Source organism: Agelaius phoeniceus, chromosome 17 (assembly GCF_051311805.1).
Source record: "Agelaius phoeniceus isolate bAgePho1 chromosome 17, bAgePho1.hap1, whole genome shotgun sequence".
Lineage (NCBI taxonomy): Eukaryota > Metazoa > Chordata > Aves > Passeriformes > Icteridae > Agelaius > Agelaius phoeniceus.
In genome coordinates this window covers 16,015,785-16,040,193 of record NC_135281.1, presented here as the reverse complement: position 1 = coordinate 16,040,193, position 24,409 = coordinate 16,015,785, and the positions used below count along the sequence as shown (strand labels likewise).

The 24,409-nt window shown below is 41.4% G+C and overlaps 1 protein-coding gene across 4 annotated transcripts in view; it reads right to left on the bottom strand.

Annotated features, from left to right (window-relative positions):
- The window catches only part of PREX1 (phosphatidylinositol-3,4,5-trisphosphate dependent Rac exchange factor 1), a 121,283-nt gene that overhangs the window by 38,735 nt on the left and 58,139 nt on the right, over window positions 1-24,409 (bottom strand). For 3 of the 4 annotated variants that reach the window (XM_054644446.2, XM_054644447.2, XM_077187443.1), the window contains exons 4-13: window positions 22,702-22,806; window positions 19,753-19,854; window positions 13,614-13,775; window positions 13,088-13,221; window positions 9,633-9,748; window positions 8,528-8,677; window positions 7,368-7,515; window positions 2,679-2,779; window positions 2,142-2,245; window positions 1,411-1,460 (exon numbers count right to left, since the gene is read on the bottom strand). In XM_054644446.2, the coding sequence (XP_054500421.1) occupies window positions 1,411-1,460; window positions 2,142-2,245; window positions 2,679-2,779; window positions 7,368-7,515; window positions 8,528-8,677; window positions 9,633-9,748; window positions 13,088-13,221; window positions 13,614-13,775; window positions 19,753-19,854; window positions 22,702-22,806 (1,172 nt within the window). The remainder of the gene's footprint in view (window positions 1-1,410; window positions 1,461-2,141; window positions 2,246-2,678; window positions 2,780-7,367; window positions 7,516-8,527; window positions 8,678-9,632; window positions 9,749-13,087; window positions 13,222-13,613; window positions 13,776-19,752; window positions 19,855-22,701; window positions 22,807-24,409) is intronic. The other variant, XM_077187442.1, reaches the window with a different exon arrangement.

Sequence of the window (24,409 nt, the reverse complement as noted above, 5' to 3'; positions counted from 1 at the left end):
GGCTATAAAAGGAAGAAGGAATAAGAAAGAGAAAAGGCAGGAAGGATCCTAAAACTTCAGAGAATGATCCTAAAACTTCAGAAGGATCCTAAAACTTCGGAGAGTCTGGTACCTTTCATTGATTATACACAGTTTGTGTTCACAATGTCACTAGCACAGATCAATGCTGATATAGGAAGTCATCCTAATAGTTCTCCAGCTGGGAAGCTATTACAAAAACAGCACATTGATAAAACACCACAAGATGGGCCTGTGGGAGTTATCTTGTCCTTACTGATTCCCTAAAGCATTAGAGTAGGTCCACTTCAGTTTGTGGGTACCCTGAGTTCAGGGACATTTTTTGAACTTCACATCCCATCATTTCTGCTCTGCATATGAATTGCCGTCTTCGGGGTGAAATGTGTTCTTGCAAATACACGTGTGCATCTACAGAATCATTTTGTCTGCCACTGGCAGCATCATGCTTTCCTGCTCTCTCCACACCTTGTGGGCTAAGTGAAATCTGTGCCATTGTAGAACAGTTATTCTGGGAAAAAATCCAGAGTTCTAATGATGCAAATTTATGACTTATAAACTGTAACTATCATTGCAGCTCCTTTTAGCATGACAGGGCCTCTCTCAGTGAAAATTCAGTTGTACAACTCATGGACAAGAGGTCAGTTTTGCTGAATTTGGGAATCCAGCCATCTCCACTAGATGTATTTTCTTTCTCATCAGTTTTTTCTTTGTAAAAAATTAAGTTCTTCTAAGTGAAAATGCCTAATCTTCCATGCAGTTGTAGAACAACTACAGAGTTCAGGGTGGTTTCCAGTATAGGCCAGAAATGTTCATCTGATGTCGCAGTAAGGTAAACAACACCTGAAAATCATCTCCTGGGCTCAGGGAAAAGCTACCTAGCATTTGCAGACTGCCTCAATTATTCAGCAGTTTTTTATACAGAGCCAAGTTCTTAAGATTCCACACAAAACTTTCAGGGTTTCTTTCAAATCACAGCTTCAGCTTTTATTTTGCTTCAGACTGGCTTTTGCTTGTTTAGGGTGCTCTGAATGACAGAATCCTAGCACCACACTTGAATCTGTTTACATCATTTCAGCATCTGTTGACATTTTCTATAACCCAAATAATACAGTAACTACAATCCCCACCACATGGGGCACCACATCTGCCCTGAATCAGAGCCACTGTAACCATGCCCAGCTGCTCACTCTCCCTGAATCCCCAGTTCCAACATCCTCTAGCAGCAGCACTGCAACTATAGATCTAAGCTGTGGAGATCAAGGGCAGTAGAAGAGCCAAGAAAATTCAGAAAATTATTGCTTATAGTAAGAAACAATAAAGATTTCAATAGTAAGGTCATCTTTTTAACAAAGCCAGATAATAAATACAAAGGGATCACAAAGGGGAGCTTACTTGACCACTGGAGTATACAGGCAGTGCAGTCGGCAGTACAGCCTCACTCCCTGAGGAATGGAAGATGCAGAGTGTTAGCAGCTTTTTCCTTTTCAAAGAAACACTGACTGGCTAATGCTAACAAAACCTGGACACTGATGTCTCTACTCAGCTGGAATTTTTTATTTATTAATATTGATATTCAAAACAGTTCCTTTAGCTTCTCTGTCAAACATTCTTCCTTCCTTTCTGGCTTTCAACAGCCAGAAATCTGTTTTTACCTCTAATCACCTCCATTCCAACATTTTCTCCATTAATCCTTCCTCACAATTAACCCATTAACCAATGTCCATAAGAAAAAAATCAAATTTATTAAAAGGTATGCGGACAAATATGGCATCAACAGAACTCACTTGACAAACGGTTATTAGGAACAGTTAAATATTGATCTCTTCCATCCCCCTGAACCATAATGCCCAGATCTGCCACAGAAGTGTTACCACCTACTGTTTTAAACCCTTTAGTTACTCTACTGGGATTGCAATCAGCAGTCTTGGGTGCAGTCACAATTGTATGGTGTTCATTGCTAAACTCTGCTTCCTCTCCCTAATGTGAACGTCTCCTCTGGCATTAGGATGGACAGCTCAAAACAAGACAGATCAACAGCAATGGCAATCTCCCACACAGCAGGTCAATGACATTCAGAGGGAGAGCAAATTACACAAGTTCTAACTAAGAATGATAAAGCAAACCTTGGAGACGATGTCTTCCAATTCACTTCTTGGCTTGTATGTTCCATCGTCATAGCGAAATCTGTACATCACCTGTTCATTCTTAAACTGGTGCTTATCTGAAACTAAAATATCAGCATGATAATTTGTCTTTTGTCCCCACCATGTTCTTTATAGGCCAGTTGGTAAAAATTGGATTTTTAAAATTTTACATCAGATTCAGTTTACGTGTAAGTCTTTGGAAACAGTCCTAGTGAAGGGAATTGGGAACATCTGACCTTTCTCAATGAGTTTTGAACAAAGTGTTGCAAATTCCCACAATAGCTTTCACAGCACTTACAGCCATTTTTGCAGTTGCCCAAAACCTTGCGACTCCAAAAGCAGAAGCATGCTGGTGGCAGGAAATTAATCCCAAAAATCACTAAACATTTTGAGGATTTGATGGGTATGGCAGCAAAAAGTATTTCAACATCACGTGAACAGTTTCAGTAAGTTTTCTACCCTTATTTCCAGGGCATTACTGAAATCTGGTTTCTTTTTATGATATGGCACACTCACCATGATGAATGATTCCATTCTCCAAGAGTGCCTGTCCCAGGTTGACCCCTTCCTCTGGTTTGCTTATCTCTCCAATCTCAGTGAGCCAGGATACAAACTCGCTGCAAAGGGGAGCAGAACACACAAAGTTAGCTCCAAGTGGCAGCAGGCACTTGCCTCTGTGAGTCATCAGCCAACCACAGGAGACTCTCCTTGGAGCAACTGTTGTAAGGAATGGTACCTCTACCCAGTGGCTTCATTTCCTACATTCCTGGAGGAAATGCTCTGTAGAAGATTGAGCCTCTTCCCATCATTGCCCTAAGCTCACTGACAGTGTGCACACAAAAGGAAAGATGACATGGCTGTATCTATAAGGATGATGCAAATCCTCATCTTATGGAGCAATCCAGACATCCATGGGGGAAAAGATTAGCAAGCAAGATTTACTGAAGACCCTAAATCAAGTTCAACAGTAGGGTATCCTCCCTTTCCAGCTATTTCTTCCCAAGTTACCTATCCAAGTGGTGTTCATGATTTGACTTACACATGCTCATCTTCCTTCACTGGGTCTGATTTCTGTCCCCAGCCCCATGGAGTAATTGGATTGGCTTTAAGGCAATCACAGTAGGACTTAGCAGAAGACTCAACCTACTGAATTCAAGCAGTACAGAGCAGTAACAGATAGCATGAGTCCCACTGACAGGTTAATTTAAGGTCATTTTCTGGAGGTGGTGCCTGGCAGATTACAAACAACATGCTTCTAATTTATACACAGAAGACACTAGGTCTCATCTGCTGCTCATGCAGCACAAAACAAAACCTCTCTGTTGAGGGGCAGAGCTGCCCATATGGGCAGAATAAAAGCCAAAAAATTGATAGATATGTAGGATGTTATTCATTAGAAAGGAAGTGCGAAAAAACAGCCATAGCAAGTCTGATTAATCTAGCTCTGTCAGAGCCCCAGAGGACTGAGCTGTTTGCCAGGTTAATTATCAATTATGCTAGAAATGTGTTACAGTCATGGAGAAGAACAAAAGGAATATATGAAAGTAGAGCAACTTATGGGAAATGTGAGTTCAATAAAACACTTGGGTGATTGCCAATGTGCAGAAGGTTGCTGCTTAACAAAGCCAGTATCCATGTCTCCACCTGTGGGCTTTAACTGAAGTATTATTAGTCTCTTTGTATTTATCAGTACTGACTGATCTAAGCTATAGGAATTATTTGCATTTTGCCTTTAGAATAATGAAACAACTTCAGGACTCAAAACTTTGGTTTGCTGAGGGGCTACTCTGTAGCTGTCATAGTACAGAAAAAGCAGCAGAATTTATTCCACTATGCCAGGAGATTCCCATGGGAACCAGTAGAGTTTTGTGAAGTCCCTAAAGCCAGATTAGTGGCACTGGTGAGGTTGCACCCTGAGTGCTGTGTCCAGCTCTGGCCCCCCAGTGTGGGAAGGACATTGAGATGCTCAAGCCCATCCAGAGGGGGCAACGAGGGTGGAGAGGGGCTTGGAACACAAACCCTGTGAGGAATGACTGAGGGAGCTGGGGGTGTTCAGACTGGAGAAAAGGAGACTCAGGGGTGACCTTGTCACTCTCTACAACTTCCTGAAAGGTGGCTGTGCTCAGGTGGGGTTGGTCTCTCTCTCCAGGCAGCACTGACAGAACCAGAGGACACAGTCACAAGCTACACTAAGGAAAATACAGGTTGGATATTAGGAAAAAGTTTTTCACAGAAAGAGTCATGAAGTACTGGAATGACCTGCCCAGGGAGGTGGCAGAATCACCATCCCTGATGTGTTTAAAAAAAGACTGGATGCCAGGCTTTAGTTGAGGTATTGGAGCTGGGTTGGACTCAATGATCTTTAAGTTCTCTTCCAACCCAGTCTTCTGTGAATTCTGTGAACAGTGATGAGCCAGGCTATCTCCTAAGGAAAGTTCTTTCATAGTGATTCTGAACTGTTTCTGTACGTATTGAAAATCTGAAACAGAATATATAAACTACAGAGGGAGGCGAAGTAAGAATGATGCTCCAGCCTCACCACTAAGGACATAAGGCAGGCCTGCTGCCCAGAGCCCCATCACAGACCTGCTGCCAGGGACTGCACCCACGGGAAGCACCCCAGGGACAGGCCCTGCTGCTCTGGAGTTCCCCGTCAAGAGCAATGGGTCTATGGCACTTTATAGCCATAGACTATAAATGGTTGCCTAAAACTTCAGTGAAGCTACCCCTGTTATCTTTCCTGCTTCTTTTATTTGGACCTGTCTCTGGAGTTTATGTGGATCGTGAATGTAAAGTAGATATGGTGAGCTGAAACAGGAAAATAACTGTGCTACCCTCACAGCTGTGAAGCTCCCCAGTCGTGGGATGGTTTTCTTAAGAGCTGCTTTAAGATTTCTGTGACATTTGATTCAGAAGCAAAACCAGTAATCATTTGATCTGAAGACTTTATAAGCTCTGAAAAGTGCATGATCCAAAAATATTCCAAGAGTTTCTTAAGGAATATGCTAGACTGTTTCTAAAAAGCCGTCAACTCGAAGAGTGGATGGCAAAGCTTGATTTGTTTCCTCATCCTGTCTGAAGCAGTTCTCCAGGATAACTTCCCAAAGCTGCAATGCTCAGTTCTCATCTGACATCCAGGTCAGGACGCCATCTCCCAGCTACACCTTGGAAATTAAGGGACCTGGAACAACTGTATTTCTACACAAGAAACACAGAGGAAAATCCAACCCATCAAGGACTGTACAATCTGATGATATATGGTTGAAATCTCCGGAGGTTAGCAGATGCTCTCTCTTACACACTCAAAGTTTTGCAAAGCACAGCCAGCACATCATTTACACACAGTGACAGCAACACACCTCATTCCAACTGCATCACCGGTTACTTGCTTTAATGCCACAAAGAGTGATGAGGAAAACAGATTTCCAGTCAAGCCAGTCAGTTGCTGAAGTTAAGTTCAATAAACAGACTTATAAATAAATGCATGTGAAATCTTTGAAAATATTTGGATTAGATCATGTTGTTTCCCCCCAAAAAACATTTTATCTCCTGAATTATGAGATGCTGATATTCACATGCCAGGAGAAAAATTATTTTTGTGACCTTTGTGTTGCTCTCAGCTGCATATAACAAAAAGCCACTAAATACAGCTCAGCACAGTCATCAGTGACTCCCTTAGGCAGGAGTGTCTGCAAAAATAAACAGGTCACAGCCAAAAAGCATTTTTTAGGGAAAACCCTGGAAATGATACAAAATCTGCCAGTCATGACTGGAATGTACTGACTGAGCTGCTCTCAGCTGAGTTTCCCAGGACTATACCAACAAGTGAATGCAGAAAAGGTATCAGCAGAGTTAATTGCTGTGGGAACAGCTGGAACATTAGGAGAAATAATCCTTTTGTAAGAGATCAGGATACCTGTAGGTATCTCAGTCTGGGCTCAGTTAGCCATTAGCAAAGATAGGTCAAGTCCTCTCTACTGGAGAGTCAGGTGGCTGTCAAGAAAACTGAGGGCATTGAGCGGGACAGACTGTAAGCAAACAGATATTTCAAAAGGAAAAGTAGTAGCAGGAAATCCTGGATAGGACTTGAAACTAAGCACAGTACCAGGGAGCCCACAATAGAGTCATACGTAAAAGCACTGGAAGAACATAAGTTTCTGACCTTGTACTTCTTTTTCCATGGAAAATAAGAACTACCATTATCAGATCTAAAAGGCTTCAGTTTTAATGCAACAAGATCAGCTGGTGGGGGGGTGGAGGATGTGTGTGAAGAAGAAAAAAGCAACTACTTCTCCAATAGCAAGAAATTTTTTTTCTAACTGAAGTATCACCAACCTACACTACCAGCCTGCCTTCTGCCAGGCAGAAAGACACTTCCACCCCTGTGCACTGGCAATGCTGCTGCACAGGGGTGGAGAGGGAGGAGAGGGAAGAGAAATGAACAGAGACCGGAGAGGGAAGGGAAATGAATGCATAACTGCCTCAGAACTCTTTTTCTTCCCACAGCTGATCATGTCAGTCACTAACAGCTGAGGCAGAAAAGTCTTCTTAGGTCAGCTACTGAATGCTGTGCCCCAGAGAAAATGTCCCTACAGAAGCCCCACTGCTGCCATTGCCAATCACTGACCCAAGACGTCCACAGAGTCTCTTATGCTTCCTCACGCAGCATCCTTCAGAATTAGTTTGTCATTATTTTATAATATCTAGCTGAATCAAAGAGGTTTTTTCCAGCCAATGAAGTCCTATGCTTCTAAAAAACATATCAGGTCATATATGCACCAAATTTCATTGGTGCCTGTTACACTGACAAACAGGAAACTTCTATATACAGTCCTGAGGCTTGGACAGTTCACCGGATTTAAGTATCACCTGGAAAGCATTTGCTTGTCAAAGAGAGTCCAGGTTAGGCCACCAACAGCCTGGAGCTTGTGGGAGTTTAAGGTAGTTTTCTTACTCCTTTTGATGATCTGAAGCAGCTATTATGACTTACTGTAAAACAGAGTGAGCTGTCACACTATTCAGCCTGTGTATGGTGTGAAACAAAGATCAATGATTATTTTTTAATAAATCATGACTGTAATGGGGCTTATGGTCCTTGTAATTAAGCTGCATCAAAGCATCTGATCTGTGTCACAATGACATCCCCAGAAATTCTAGAGTCCATTAACTAGTGTGAAAGACCTTTTCAATTCAAATACCACTTACTTGCCAAGAAAGCACTTGGGAACAGTACTTAATTTTCTTCTCCTGTCTTTGATAAGGTTCACTTTCTTGCTCATCATCATTTGGTACAGCTTCTCTCCTTTCTCTGCAATCATGACATATGCATCCCTCTCCATTCCCAGTTTCAAACCTGGAATATAAAGCAGAAACTCCTTCAGATCTTTAACATCAAATAAAATGTTTCCTTGAAGTCAAAAGCTGAGGCCAAACAGCAAAAATTGCAGAAACACAAACATTTATTGACTTACTTTCCATTTAAAGGGGAAATTACGTATTTTTTTCATCTGCATACAAAACTGTCATTGGTAAGTTTAGTACCACCAAGATGCAGGTTTTCTTCCACATTTTAAAAAGCAGCTTTAAACTTATGTTTATATCATATCACACAAAACAAAATGGTTTACAGAACATGAAGAAAGTCCAAAGCAAGATGAGCATGGGTCAGGGCAATCCCAAGCACAAATACAGGCTGGGAGAATGGATTGAGAGCAGCTCTGGAGAGAAACACTTAGGGGTGCAGGTGGATGAAAAGCTGGACATGACCCAGCCACATGCACTGCCACACAGAAATCCCCCCGTGGGCTGGCTGATTCACCAGTGGGAGCAGCAGGGGAGGGGGAGTTCTCTTTACATTTGCAATTTGCTTTAGGAGGACAGCATTTGCAAAAGCTGCTCTGGTGCTGTAGATGCTTTGTCTTCCAGCCTGAACATATAATTTTCTGGATATGTTACTCTAGAACTTGCAAATCTGGGCAACTCTGGAGTCCAGAAGAGACACAGATTTTAGACACCTCCAAGACTAGCTTGAGAACAGGCAGTCTGAAGTGGCCATGCCTAATTTTATCAGAGATTGACATTAGGCAGAATTTACGTGATCACTGTAAAGCTAGAGAAAAGGAGAGCTGTACATTTTTTAGGAAGAGAAGTTCATCCTAACTGCTTTATGGTAATACACTGCAGTGAATCAAGAACCTTCTGAGACCTCAGAGCTGTTTCCTAGCCTTTGGAAAACATTATGGACAGATTTTCATTTTCTCCATGGAGGAAAATGTGTAACCTTTTTTCTTTCAAATACATTTACGAGCATATACATTTCTCCTACAAGATCATTCAGTGCTGTACAAAATACATCATCCACTTACTCTCTCTCTGCTCCCTTTCCTTGATTATAGCATCCAGCCACTTCTGTTTATCCTCGGCAGTCTTGGCCATACAGACAAACCACTTGTTTTTGGCTGTGTTGTGAATCTTCCAGCCATTTGTCACCGTGTAGCCATTGCTGTGGTAATCTGCTGCAAAAAGTCCAAGCACAAAGCACGCAGTGAGCAGGAAGCCTGCTCCTTTAACCAAACCAGTGTGGGACACTTTCAGTAAAATCATCTTCTTTGAAGACCTTGATTCCTGAGGTGTTCCTTACTGACTGCCCATGGAACCAGCTGTACTTACCACTCTGGAAGCACAAGTATCAACAGGCTGTTCAAACGGACTGAATGCTTCAGTCCCAAGAGTGACACTTGCTGATTTCACCTCAGAAGAACTAAAGTCTATTAAATACAAGCCATCAGTGGAAGAGTCTATGATGTTTGTTCGGGGTATTTGTTCTGAATTTTCTGGGGATACACTATCTTCCTGCACTGTAAGGATTTCTGTCCCCACGACATGGAAACCCTTTATGTGTCAACTGTTTAAAGGACATAATACTAATTCCTGGTTATTACAAGAGGGGCAGTGGTGGTGCGGCCTTTATGGATGGAATCAGAACCCCAGCCGCTCTTCCAGGCTGTGTCAGGACACAAGAATCCTAACAGAACTGTCATTCCCGTATTTTGCTCATGGTCACATTCCATGCTACTAATTTGGATACTAAGACTAGTATTTAGTAGCATTCTAAATGAGAAGAAGAGCCAGAAATTATGTTATTTTAGCTGTAATGGCTTACGCTTTGAAAAAAAAAAGGATGAAAAGAAGACAGAAGTAACTTTTATTAAATTAACTTGGATTGGGAGCAAAAATAGATAAGCTTCTGGGAGCACATACTCTCAATAAGGTCATTTCAGAAGGAAGGACTAGTGCCTGAAAGCATTTCCAGTCTTTCAGCCACATAAGTTGGTCCAATAATGAAGGTGCTACAAGTTCCATAAATTGCTTCAGATTTTGCTAAAAGAGGTGGACAAGTACTTTTGCACTACCTTCCAACAAAAGAGCTGAACTTCCTGGTGATGGCCAGGAAGTTATTTAGTCACTTACCTGTTCCATCTTCCACATTCTCTACTTCCATGACTTCTGTATTTATTCGGCCCCTGAAGATATAAAGGGACCCGTTGATTGACTTTGTCCTTTTAGATGCTTTTTTCCCAGTAACTCTGCAATTAGGATGCAAACTGTTACAGCACATAAGCAAACGGTCTAACATATATATGAATAAATCAATCTGAGATATGACTATTAAAGCAGGATTTCAATATAGCCACTGGTGGTATCTGACCATACCTCTGACGTTAAATAATTGGAATACTCATTCAGATTTCCAAGATAGGTGTGTACCAGTGTTAGTATAGCAATAACAAGCTTGTTTTGTGAGGTTATGTGAAGATGGGGGTGGCTTCAAGATGTACCTTCTTGAAGACTGACTGAAATACATGTCCATGAACAGCATGTGGCCTCAGGATGACAACTGCAGCATCACTGGCCACATTACGTTTGACTCCTCTGTTTGCCTAAAGCTGTGATCATTTTGTGGTATGCACCAAACTTCAAATATGAAATGAACGATGTAAAGAGGCCAGTGTCACATGGTCTGGCACATGTGTTACATGTTTTTGTAGGGAAAATTCTGCTGGGGCAATTTTGCACCCAAATTTACATCATCCATAAGCTTTATAGTGTCTCTGTTGAATTCAGGAAAGCACTTTTCATTACTAGTTATGTTCTGTTTTTTATGGCTACAATGGGTTTAAAACTATCCAAGTGACACCTGTTGTGTTTTACTATCCAAGAATAACCCTGCCACACAAGCCAAAACACAACTGGTAACAAATGGTCATTAAGAGGTGGCAAGTGTCCAAATTCCAGTCAGCGAAGGTTCTGCTGTGGCAATTTGCCAGGACCTCATAGGATTCAAAAAATATTGCAGTAAAAATCAGCTGAGGAAAAAATTTCCTGTCAAAGTGAAATACCTATAATAAACTGAGGTGAGATTAGAATCACCCGTTTTTTCTGAACATTTTTTTTTTACAACTACCTTTAGAAACAAATAGACATTTGGTGATGACCACATATTTACATCCAATCAGACTGACAGGGACTGTGATCTTGAAGCTATTGAATCCTTTCCTAAAGACAACTCCTCAAGTCAAAAGAAAACCCGTCCTGGCAGCCCTAGGGAAAGCCTTTAACTGTTCAGCCTATTTCCCTACATGAAACATACTGTTTCTGACATCAGGATTCAATCTAAACAGCAGTCTACAATCCTGCTAAAACTAAAAAACAATACTCAGCTCTGAAAATCGATGTCGTCAGTTTGACAGACTTGCCTACACTTCTGCAAAAGGAGCTACTGCAGAACTAAAATCACAGATCTAGGTCTGATTCTAAACACATCTTACACTGGGTTTGACAATCCTACTCCTAATTTATGTTATTGTGAAAAAATATGATGTCCAGATTGGAATGCTGCACTATTGACTACTTATCAAAGACTGTGTCCTGAATTCTGACTGCATTCTTAAATCAGGAAATACTCCACTGATTTCTACAAGTTAGCACAACACAATGAGATGAAAACTAAGTCATTTAATCTCAAATTAGGAACAGACAGAGACAGTTTCTTTATGGGGTTTCAGTATTTTTTAAGGTGTGTCCCACTAACATGTTCATTATTTGAGAGCAGCTGGCCAAATGGACACACCAACACAAAGGAAAAGACACTGATTTCCATTGTAGACTAATTATAAATTGCAGTGAGACAGCAGAAATATCCAAAATTAAGGTAGCTCAGTGATCAAAATATATCTTGTACATTAGGCAACTTCCAGCAGATTTCATGAAATATTATGCTTTTTAGTGGAAATCAGATTCTCAACATCCCCTCAGTTTGAGTTCATTGTCAGACAAAGGTAAACAATACCAATCCCTTGAGAAATCCAAATGTTATAGCAGGTTCCTCCAAAATCAGGCCAAACTACAGAGGAGCTTGGTAATGTCTCCTGTATAAAAAGAAACTTCTGCTTAAAGGGCACTAGAAACATTTTGTTTTCAAAATCTTAGTGTTCCAGGAAAACTGTCTGGACAGTGCTGGAGTTAGGCTAACCTCAACTACAAACTGGCGAGAAAAACAGCTTCTAAGAGCTCTGCAGGAGTAGAAGATTAGTATCAAATTAACTGGGATTTTTAAAGGAATGGTTTCTGTTAAAAAACACACACATTTTTGAACTTTGTTTCATACAGAATTTTGGACTTTGGTAAATCTGGTAAAGGGTCCAAGTGAAGTGTTTCCTTTCCTATGCATCATTTCAGAGTCAGAATGCTTCAGGTAGATAACATTTTAAGTATTTTAAATCTTTTAGATTTAATGCTGCAATTTTTTTAAATTTAAACATCTATATCTCATCTAATTTTAAATGTAGGCATCATCTAATAATTTGTATTTAGGTTGTATAAATTCAGCATTATAAATTATAAAAACACGAAAAAGTCTGAACATTACTGAAATTAGCTTTCACAGCTTAATGGTTCCAAAATTTCCTGGGGCGGTGGGGGGGGAGGGAAGCAAGAAAGAAAAACTTTTAAAAAGTATTAAAATACACAAATTTTGAGAAATTAGAATTTTCTTTGGAGAGAATACTGGTTTTACAGAATTTCTGATTGGGTTGGCTGTTCTATTTGGCCATCACCAGTAAGAAAGTCTAACTTGAAGCAGGGGGATTGTATTACAGGAAAGGGAGGTAGAAGAGAAGGGACTGCAGAAAATGCATTGTAAGTTCAGAACAGACAAGACATGAGAATGAGACTGGGGTTGTGAAGGTGAAAAGCTCAGGAACAGAAATTCCATATTTTTGCTGCAGAAGCAAGTTGCCTTCTACTCTGCCAATGCTATTTTAATTACAAGCAGCAGGTTTTAACAATACTTAAGGTTTATCAGGTGGGATGGTGCAAAAAAAAAACTTACCAGGATAAGAAAGGAGGACAACAGACAGAGCACAGGGCTTGTAAATCCTGACAGCAACAGCCAAATCTTTATCTCTTTCCCACTCCCTGGGCCCTGCATCTATTTTACGTTTGCTTAGTCTTCCACTTTCCCCTATCTTGGCTTTTTATCATTTTCCACATCACCCTCTTATGCTTAGCATAACTTCACAATGTAAGCTGGCACCTTCACATAATTCCTGCAGATGCAGCTGCCCTCAGAAGCTTTTTGTCTGTAAGAACTCACCCTGAGCTTTAGCTGCACTGTTTTAATTCCTCTTTGGTCTGCACACTTCTCAGAGGGGCACTCTGGTACTGCCTGGAAAATTGATCCTACCACATAGTGACTTCTCTCTCCTATTGCCTAAGTGATAGAAATAGTCAAGAACAGAGGAAATTTCCACCTGTGACTCAGCCCTACAGAAGCAACAGAGAATACAGGGAATGATCAGTAACTGATCACAGCTTCTTCCTACAAATCTTCTGAATGGTAAAACTGAAAATACAGAGGGACTCACCTGGATTTCCTCTTGCAATATACCAGGAGATTATCAAATAGAAAGAACATTCTCTCCTGGATGTTTCCTGCTGAGATTTTTAACAAAGACCCTTGCAGCAAGAGCTGTGTGCAAATATCTGTCAGATTTGACCCCTGAAACATAAAAAAGAAATTAACTTTTCTTTATGAGTGCACAATGAAGAACTTTTACTAACACACCCTTATTTTATCTGCCATTAAACTGTGAATAAGGATTTCACCCTTATGAGTGCATCAGTTTCAAGTGAGATCTACCCATTAGAAATGTCAGCTCTGTTCTAGCTCTAACACTTTCCTTTCTTTCATAATCTTCTTGTTCTGCTACAATTTAGCACCAGCCTGCACACACAAATACACTTTCAATTCCAAATTCCTCTGAGTGATGCTCCCCACACCTTCAAGAGTGTTTACAGGTCACAAAAGAAACAGAAATCCCTTTGCACAACATGAGTCATGAAAGTGTGCAGTTACCAGCCTCCGGGGAGCTTGCTGGTCCTGCATCCTACCTCCCATCCTTCAATGTGGGACTGCAACTGTTCAAGGGCTTCCAGTTTCTCCATCTGTCTCTTGGTCTCGTTGATATTTGTACAGACTGTCTTCATGGCCTGCAGTGCATTCTGGACAGCTGGGTGATCAGGATGCTTGGAGGGAGTCCTCTTAGCTAATTCCTTATAAAAAAAAGAGAAAACATGGAAACTGAGAAGTGGTTCATGGAAAGGTTTGAGCATTAGCAAGCCATCCTGCAAGAAAATGTCAGAACCATTGCAAAACTAAAGAGAATTTGGAGGCATTTTACTGCAGCTGCTGCTCTCTATTCTCCATGTGTACAGGGTTAATACGAATGCTGTTAAATAAGTGAGGCAATTGCTCATATTAAATATTAAGAGAGCTCAAGTATGTTTTGCTGTGTCAGATATGTTTACTTTGTATGTTTAGAAGGCTGGGCCATGTGTCCTGACATTGAGACAAACAACACCTCTGCTCTGAAGGAGTCCATAGGAGTCTCTGCTTCACTTGTGTCAAGGCACAACAGCCCAGTTAAGCCCTGTCCACTGAAAAACAGCAGAGGCAAAACTCAGCACCTGACAATATTAACGAGTTTGGCAAAAGGGGCAACCACTGTCAACTCACAATTAATTGTTTTTTTTATATCAATAGTATTTCATAGTCAGCCACAATTGAATAAGAATACATTAAAGAAATCTAAAATGTGGCTGGTAATTTAACCTTGATACATAATATGGTGTTTAAGACTGAAATACTTACCTTTCTCACTATCTTTTGCCCCAATGTGTTATTTGGTTGTTTAAAAGTCCTGTGCTCTGAAATGCATCATTCTGCACAAGACACAAGAATGAATTTGGATACAGCCAGAGAGCCTGCCCAGTACTGTGATCTGAATGGAGCTAGACTGCTTCCACCAATCTGTGATTTACAGAGTAACAGATGCACAGGAAAAGGAGGCTCCCTGCTACAAATGTCAGTTGATATCAAAATGAAATTCCCTGTCGAAGTCTTCACTCTACTTTTGCTGAAAGTGAGGCAAGAAAAGTAAATGCTCAAAAAGCAAAGGCAGGAGACAGATGTTACACTTTGGTGACACTAGCCTCTGTGATTGCCACACAGATTACTCTCACTAAAAATCAGTGAAGTTCTGCAGCTGCAGTGTCACCCATACTGCACTGGGAACAGGTATGTACACACATCCCATTCAGAAATATCCCCAAAACACAGAGAAAGACCTCTTCATTCACAGCAATCTTCCCCAAGCCAGTCACACGCTGGGAGCAGGAGAGGAGGCTGGGAACGCAGGGAGGGTGCTGGCTGGGACTGGCACTGCCCTCCCACAGCCCTGTCTGAAGCTGTCCCAGGCAAAGCCGTGCTATCCTGACACTGCCATTTCCCAAAGGAGCAGAGCTCAGCACTTTTGAAACACAGGGAGAGAGCTCTGGGTACTTATTTCTTTTAGTGACACATTTATGATGTGTAAACTCTAAGAGCATTTGGCAACATTTTCAAAGGCAGCTGAAAGACAGCCCAGTATGGCAATACCTGGGTAACCCTTATCCTCCACAAAGCCCACAGACATTGCTGTCTGGAATTGCTACCTCCTGTACTGCAACTTGTGTGCTAATAGGGTCAGGAAATAAGGCTGCTGCCAGTTACAGAGAACTACTTCTTGTCAAGAATTTCTTAAAATAATTCATAAAAGACACTTTTCTTTCTTCTTTTTTTTTTTAAAGAAGTCTCTGACATCCTTCCCCATGTCCTCTCTCACTGCACAATATTGACTGTGTACTTCAAACTGACAGCAAATACACTTCGCAGCTGAAAGTTACACATTCCTTTATTTGAGAAATTCCTTCCTCCTACCTTTATTCTCCTGAGGACACTCAGACATGGCCTAACAGGGACTTTGCCCATGGGCTGCTGGCACTGTGCACTGGCTGCCAGGCTGCCCTGCCCTGCGCCACAGCCCCAGAGCCACGGCCCTCGCTGGCCTCCTGAGCCACACAGATTCACAGAGGAAACAAGAGACAACACACTCCTTTATCAGTTCAAAAAGTTACGTTAATCAACAGTTCAGCTCCAAATGTGCTAAAAAAAGAAAAAACAAAAGGCAACAAAAACCCAAACCACCTTTCTGTAAACATATATGTTCCTGGCAGTTTTATACTTGAATTTTACAGTTTGTAATATTTGCCTGTACTAAGCAGAAAATAAATGATACATCAAACTTCCTCTGTGTGCCTGCAAATCACAATAGTTTTTTTTATTCTGTGTACTGTTAAAACTTGTAATTTATGTCAATGTGTCTGCAGGGTAAACACTTGACAAGTAATGGTGGATCAGATAAAATAGATTAGCTTCAATATGCCACTGAACCTACAACATATGCTAACTTAAAATGTAATAAAAATGTTTCTGGTTTTATAAATATCAGCAGTTATTTGTGATTTTATATATGTGTGGAAGAAAAAAGCATGATTTATAAATTGACAGTGCTCCTTAGAGTTCTTTAAGGAATAGGCAATTTTTAATATTATGCTACACAGAATTGGATTTCAACCACACAATGTCATGAACCTAAGAGCAACACAACTTTTCTTGGAGGAGGGAAGGGGGGGAGAAAAAGTCAATCCTCCAAAGATAAATATATTCAATTACGGCCAAATAGAAGGTTCTGTTTCTTGAACAGCTACAAGAGGAATGGAGAGGTGAGGGAGGCAATAAGGTAAGCTTCCTTCATCCTGTTCTATATCCACACCAGTGGCTTCCCATCTTTCCTTTTCCAAGTGCAGGCAGTGATTCAGGAAGGCCTGTGTATGCCTCACTGCTGGGCTTTCCTTTCCAGGGGATTCTGACTCTGGTGACTCCTCTCTGCATTCGGGTTTTTCTGCCCCTCCCAGGGCCAGAAAAACTCTTCTCCACATGAAGCAATACATAATTACTGTCCTTATTGCCCATGGAGTTGTATGCCCTCAGATGTTTTTAAAGGATCAGAAGCGGAATGTGCGTTTCTGGCTGGAGTCTGAGCAAATCGTCAGCAGACCAGACCCCAGGCAAGGTCCAAGCCCCGAGAGCTCCGGGCTCCCAGGAGCAGCAGGGTGCGGCTGTCATGTGCTGCGCATTCCTCCTGTGCCAGAGGAAGGAGACAGAAGTGACTGTGCCTAATCCCCACACGATGGTGTGATTAACTCATGATTAGCACTGCCCCAGGGTTTGCTTCTTGCTGACAGAAATGCTCTTTATTAAGGGGAAAGGACTATTTTCTTTCAGAGACTGGTTTACACAACAGCTGCTTCTACTCTTAAGCAGTAGAGTTGAGACTAGTTAATAGAGTCCCACAATTAGCAGAGACAGAGCTGCCTTCAACCAGACCCCCATGCTAGAAGATCTGCTCGGCAATTCTCCAGCCACCCACTCGTGCTGTGTGTCCTTCATCTCTGCTACCTTCCTTCTTCCCAAAAGCCAATGCCCATCACAGTCAACAGTTTCATTTTGCTTGAGTCTAGTCCAAGCCCCTTTCTCAGTTATAAGGAACTAATTTACTGACTGACAAATTCTACACTAATTTTCTTGTATGTTGTCTGAAGCAGACAAGAACTGCATTGGGGCACAAATACTAATATTGTTATTTCTCTATTTGTACAGAGATTATGAAGTGCCATAGCTAAGTTTGAGTCCCATCCTTCAAACCACACAAAAGGCTTGCAAATTAGACAGAGAAAAAGCAAGAAAAATTGTAAAACTCAAGCCCCCAACCCCAATCAAAAAAACCCCAACAAACCCCACCCACAAAAAAAAGATCCCACTCTCTCCCCATTCCCCCCAGAGAAAATCCCCAAACTGAAAAACACATCCAAAAATCTGTTTACATTCAGGCACTTCAAAGCTGCAATGTTTGTGCCACAAAAAATGGGAAACTATAAATAAAATTGAAATGTATTGGCCACCATCATCTGGATCATTGTTCTGTCTCCATCATTTGTTAGTTAAAAAAACCCAAACAGCTTCATCAGAGCATGAGAAAATGTAAGGTCACGAGTTGCAGGATGGTATATTTCATTGGAAATTACTGCCATGCTTACAGTGGATCAGCACTTGGAGATATTCTAGTGTATTATTCCTAATTAAGTAACTTAAATCAACTCCATGCCAGATTTTATTGTTCTGAAGAAGAACACATATATGTTATTAAGCTGTTACAGTATTTAAAATATGTGCCTTACCTTACTACTTCAGTTTACTTTCCAACACAGTCGAGTCTGAATTACCTTGTGCATACTAGCTTTATCAAACCCACCTACTTGGCTACATTAAATACTTACACTAGACAAGGTCATATCAAAGTTACCAGATAATCTGGATGTTCACAAACTCTTGCTGAAAACAAAGTAAAAGAGGAAAGTACGCTAGCTTTGGTCTAAGACTTTTCTCATCAACTGGAATACAATAGTATCTGTTTGCCCTGGGAATTAGATAAAGCAACATCCAATCCCCATGAATACAAAAGAGCTATTTCAGGAGCCATAACTGAAGTTCAGTAGCAAAGGGAGAGCAAACACTTAATTTGAAGGTTGTGCTATTTTTAAATCTATCTCTTTTTTTCCTTGTTTGGAGAGCTCCATTTTCCTGGTCAGCATAAATAGAATCTGGCTGTGTTTTCCCTTAAGTGTTCTCATGTCTGAGACATTTGTTCTACTCTGGTAATTTAATGCTAGCAACTATCAAATAAGTCTTGAATGGGACACAACTTATTTGCTATGAATTCACTACCTTTGAGAATCAGAATCAATCACACTTTATAATGCTCACTGATATTTTTTGAGCTGAACAACTCCTAGTGTTATGGTATTATTTCACTGACTGAGGCAGATTTGTTGCCTACTGAAAACTTAATTCTTCTTTGCTTTTTCTTAGAACTTTTATTTCCTATCCAGGAAGTTTCAACTAGTGTGTGATCTTTATCATCCTGTACACAAGAAGAAATCCATAGCAAAATGGAATGCAGCCCCACAAGATGCCCCGTCACAGCCCCTGCCTGCAAGGCTGTTGGTTCAACAGGTAAACATGGGTCTGGCTCAGCAGCCCCAGGACCAAGCGTGGGCACAGGGAGGGCAAATTCATCTTTACCCCACTGTGGCTAGAAAGCAAGAAACTCTGTTTCAGTCTTCATCTTGGTGGTATTGGCTTTGGCTTTCCAAGAAAGGATGCTTGGTCTCCAGGAGTTTTGACATACTTTCATCACAGAATTCTTACTTTCTGCCAGAAATCATAAAGGGACATTTCTTTCAAAATAGGAGGGAAAGTATTTCTATTTTTTTAAATTATTTTTCTTTTAGTAAACACAGTGTGGCTCTAGCTGAGGAAGAGATTGACATCATGGAAGATTGATGGCTGTTAGCCACAGAGTATCTACCAGGCCACTGGGGGATGCAAGCTCTCCTAGAAACTGCTTTCTCCTTTTCCCTCTTCTTGTCCCCACAGGCAGGTGACCCAGCCCTGACCAGGAAGGATGAGAGGCAAGTTAGCCCTTTTCAGGTCCTTTATGCTTTATCTTCTCTGGCAAGAATATTAGCAAGGGGATCAACTAGTGCCACATACCATAGTCATTTCTGGATTGACACCCCCACATTGGGAACTCATCTGAGACAACCAAAGAGTTTTCAAACAAGCTGCCAAACAGCTGTCCGAAGATACAGAATTTCAGTCATTACTGACCTGCTCACCACTAAACTAGAGACCTTGTCATGAGAAATATACCCCTTTAAGAGTCCCCAGAGCCATCCAGTCCCTCAGAACACAGGCACAATTCTAGCTGAACTCAGCTTTACAGGAAGTGGCTGCACAGCCTGCACAAGCCTTAATAAACATCTGAAGAACACTGAAGTCAAAAGGCTTTGGTTAGTCAGTAAGTCACCCTGTCTGCTCTACCCAGACCATAACAGGATTTAGCAGCCTGCCAGCATCAGGCAGCTTTTTGGCTGTACCCATAAAAAGCCATTTTCTTCAGAGAAAATCCAACTTTCAGAAGCGTAAATCAGGAAAGCCATAGTGGCAACAAAAGTCAGGGCTAAAAAAAAAAGCAGAATCACTCCAAGAATAAAACAATCATCTGGAGAAATACTTTCTCTGGTTTACCTTGAGCAGAAGAGGGTATTTGCAAATTCTCTGAATTGGAGTCAGCAGATAACCCTCTAGTGGAATGTCTGTTGTCTTTCTGCCTCCCAAGAGCATGCAACCCTATAATCAAAAAAAGAAACAAATGTTACCTCAGACACAAAGCTTTCAGGTGATTTTTGACACAATTTTGTATTTCTAAAACATGCCTTATGGTGAGAAAGCACTTTACTATACCTAAGGTACAGGAAATGGCAATTCATTCACCATACAGTCATCAAGTCTGACATACAGCCATCAAGTCTGCAAAGTTCTGCAGGCATCAGCAAAAGAAAATTTGCAGTGGATAACAATGGCTGTGCAGAATGGTACAGAGAAATACTTCTCAGAGAAATACTATACAGCTGGTGACTCAAAAACTATTCCAACAATATGATGGCAAACAGCAAACCAAGATGGACCATTACTTAAAATAATCCAATTTACCTTCACAATAGATACGACCTGTTGTACTTGTTCGCTATGTAAAGTTGTATGCTGTTGGTCCAGAAAACTCTTGAAGGCTAAAATAAAGCCTACTAGCTAGTAATCATGTAATTAACTTTAGTCCAATTGTTATGTTTGAACTGAACTGGAATTGGAACAAATTAGTCATCTGCATAACATCCACCAGTCCTGTGGCAAAACATTATGCCTGAGCACAGCTGGACAAACACCCTGGGCACACTGGCTGGCTAACCAGCACACATGGAACTTCTCCACAGATTATGGAAATTCATTTCTCAGGAATGATATAGAAAGGGAGTTTAAGAACAGTGGGAAAATAACAACCCTTCTAGTCCTTGAACTGTCCTTAATTTGTAACAATAATCTGTAATCTTTTTTTGAAAAATCAATACTGCCCTACTGTAAGCTTTTTACACATTCCCTGATGATTCTACTATTGGTTGCTGCCAGAGACAGGTAAGAACTTCAGGTGGCCTTCAAGTCCATTTCAGATAAACTATGTCCACATTCCTATGCTCAACCATGAATATGGACTTTGCTGCAAAAGTCACTCCAGTTGCAAACCTGTCCTGTCCACACAGAAGTTGAACTTTAAATGCAGTTCAGCCAAGAAGTGCCTGCTTTGAGGCATCACCAGTAGTGTTTTCCCCTGTGAAATGTGTGCTGTGGCTCAGACTCAGAAATTCAGTGAGCTTTCTGGCTGTAGCTCTTCAATTCTTCTCTTCAAGGAATGTTCACAGGCATCATACATTAAATCTCCTTAGTCCTAACTGGTATTTTTAAGAGACAATTGTCTGTAAAATAACCTGTCCCCAGGCTATTCTAGATCTGTGGCATTGGCTACCCAGCTCACAATGCTCCCTGTCCAATTTCCAAGTCTCAAGTGATTCAATCCTTGCCATCTCTTCTTTCAGCCCTCTCTCTAGCTCTGGGCTCAAAACTGCCCTTTAACACTTACTGACTTTTCAGACACATTCTCACATTCTGTGTTTCAGCAGCTGTGAGGGGGCAATTGGGCCAAATCTATCCTCACAAGTAAAGCTTTGTACTTTATTGCTGCCTTCTCTGCATAATAGCATTGTAGCACTGGTTTGGGAGGCAGGGAAGGGAAGGGAAGGGAGGCCTGGAAGAAACTACAGCACCACAGCTAAGCAGACACATCAGTGCAGCCCTTCTTCCCATATTTACTGCAATTTTAAGTCTCTTGGATTCAGGTGCTGCAGCAAGCCACAGCAGACAGTGTGACATCTTTGTTGTCCCTCGTAATCAGTTTGCCAGCTGCTGTCTCTAACACAAACAGAAAACTTTGTCAATTCAGTGGAAGTGGACAACATTCTGAAGGTTGGGAAGGACAGGGTTAACATGCACCTTCCCTCACCTTTCTCATTGGTTTCCCTCAGCAGAAGCACCCAAAAAAACCTCATGAACAAGGTAAGGGTCATTTAGTAATTAAAAGTAATGGTTTAATAAAGTTCATTAAAACTCAGACATGACAAAGAGACTCTGCCTACACAACAGCACGAGGGTAGGCTCCCTCGAGGCCTGTATCTTGTGGCTAAAGGAATGCTCTGGTCCTGCTTGTGACTGATGTTTATATGGAAGTTTTCTTTTGCTGTACTACACTGGGAAAGAACAGAACTTTCACAGCAAGAAAAAAAAAAAAAAAGAGCAGAAAGAAAAGCAGGTCCTTTGCAAGAAAAACAGTCTTTATTTCACTTCACAGAATTTACTAGGAAAAAAGCTGATGTGACAAATTATTCCCTCACCTATGTGCCACCCCCGTTACAAATGCCACTCCTCCGTGGTCAAGAAACAAGACATTCAAAAATCAAGCAGAATTCAGGTGAAAGTAAAGAGGAGAAACAACCAAGAAAGGAAAGTAAGGAATGCAGCAGTAGAAGGCAGTGCCCACTGACTGTTCCTCCTTCCAGTCCAGCCTCTAAGGCGTGTTTGAAGGCTCTATGGCCACAGTCCCTCTTTGGATGGGAGTTAGGTTACTTTTGATTTAAGCAGCAATGATGCACTCAAAACAACTCATCCGGACTACATTTCTTGCCCACAACTGGATTCATGGAGAAAAGGGTGACAGAAGCAGGTCACATTTTTTTCATTAGCCTGCAAATGGTGAATTGGTCAGAGAACTGAGCAGGGGATCAAATCCAATGGGAACTAGCCTCAGTCTCACTGCTGACTTATTGCATTATCCCTTTCATCTGTGCTTGTTTTTTCTGATTTTTTAAAAAGAAAATCCTCCTTGTTTCCACTGCTATCACTCCTGCTGGTACTGCTCAGTTCTGTGCCTCAAGTCATCAGTGATTTCAGTGCTCCTCCACCCTGAGTGCTCCATACCTGGCAGTGGGTAATACCTGCAAAATGCCCAGCATTCCTGGGATACCAAAGAGTTATTATGAGCACAGGGCAAAGTCAGATCATTGAGTCAAGAGTGCTAGAGAAGGTGCTTACCAGAAGGAATGTTCTCACTGTGGGGATCTTGTTCAATTCCATCAGCAGTCTGAGTGCCTTCTCATGGTTGCTACAGTACTCCTCATAGACAAAGAATTTGTCTTTCTGCAAGGAAAAACAAAGTGACTTATTGACTCAGACACCATTGGAGAGATTATTTTGCCGCAGTCTGCTACCAAATTCTTTATAAACAGAGGTGGACTCCAAGTGGCATTAGCACTGGAGTTTTCAGGAAGTGTGTGACACTCTTAATGTGAGTAATGTATATAGGTTCTCACTAATTCCTGACTTACTGTTGTAAGTTAACAGAGACTCTTCTGAGCACTGAGACTTTCAGCACTTTTCCTCTTAATGCTTCACTGAGATCATTGGTATTCTTTCCTGAAAGGAGGAATTCTGCTATCTTGGGAATACTTGCATGTATGTCAGGATATTCCATGGAAGTAGCCAGAAGCAAAACAAAGCCAGGAGCAAGGGGGCTCACCACTCCAGCAGGAGGAAGAAAGCCAAGTGGAAGAGCCAAGGCCTGAAAGAAGCTCTGAGATCTAGAGGGGAACTATAAAGCAGTCAGCTGGAAATCCCCTGCCTTTCAGGGGATGAGAAGCCAGCCCCCAGTAGGTTGGCTGAAACAAGCAGCAGACAAAACTTAACAGATATATATAATAGTTTCTGTAACTGGAAGAATTCCACCAAATACACACCAAATACCCAACATATTACAGATAATAAAGAAAGGGAAGGGTAGCTTCACAACTAGATTGAGCTGCTAACACTGGGACATGTCACACCCACCAGCACAGGCTGGAATGAAATCCCCTGTTAAGAAATGAAGGTCAGCTGGCAGGTCAGGGTCAGCAAGTTCTGCTCTACTGAGCTTCAGATTCAAAGACAGTGCAACTCCTTCTACCTAAAATGATCAGAGATGCTGAACCCATTGCAAACACTAGATATCTGGAAACACTGGAGTGATTCACAAAAGAAGCAGGAACAACTATTTCCATGCTGAGCAGATACAGCAAGAGCTGAGTTGATCCTCTCAAAGCTGGGAGGAAGGGCTGAACTTTCAGCAGCTATATTCAGAGCTTCCACTATTGCATTCACCAGAGTAAAAGGAGGGTCATGAGATTGTATTAGGCTTTAGGCAAAATGAATGATTCAGAAGCCAAAAAACATTCTTCTTGGGATAGCACTTTATTTCCTGGTTCAGGTTGGCTTCTATGCCATAATGCAGGAGCATGTGGAGGTACCCAGACAAGCTAGTTTGCATATCAAAAATACTTCCAAAGCATTAGTGTGGTACTCTGCAGGGTAATATGTGAGGCCTTCTCAGAGCACCAAGCCATGTAGCCAATGCCTTCCAGAGTTTGCTGTTGCATTCACAGCAGGATTCTGGTCTGAAAACGTTCTATCTGAACCTTTTCATCTCCCCAGAATTCGGAAGTTAATTTTTTTGAGTTTTGATTGGAGTCCTAGCACTCTTAGAGCTTCCTGTGTCAGCTGAAGGTACTTTCAGCATCTAGGTACTTTTAAGACTGCCCACAGTGATCCAAGCAAAGAACTACTGCCAGCTGAAGGAGTTTGGGAAAACATGGGACTGCAGCTGCAGTCACTGGGTATTCCCTTTGCTATTGTCATAAGGAAAAGAAATTGCATTTATATTAGTTTAGGAGAATTTGACATTCTGGTCAGATGCTCAGTGGTAGATATA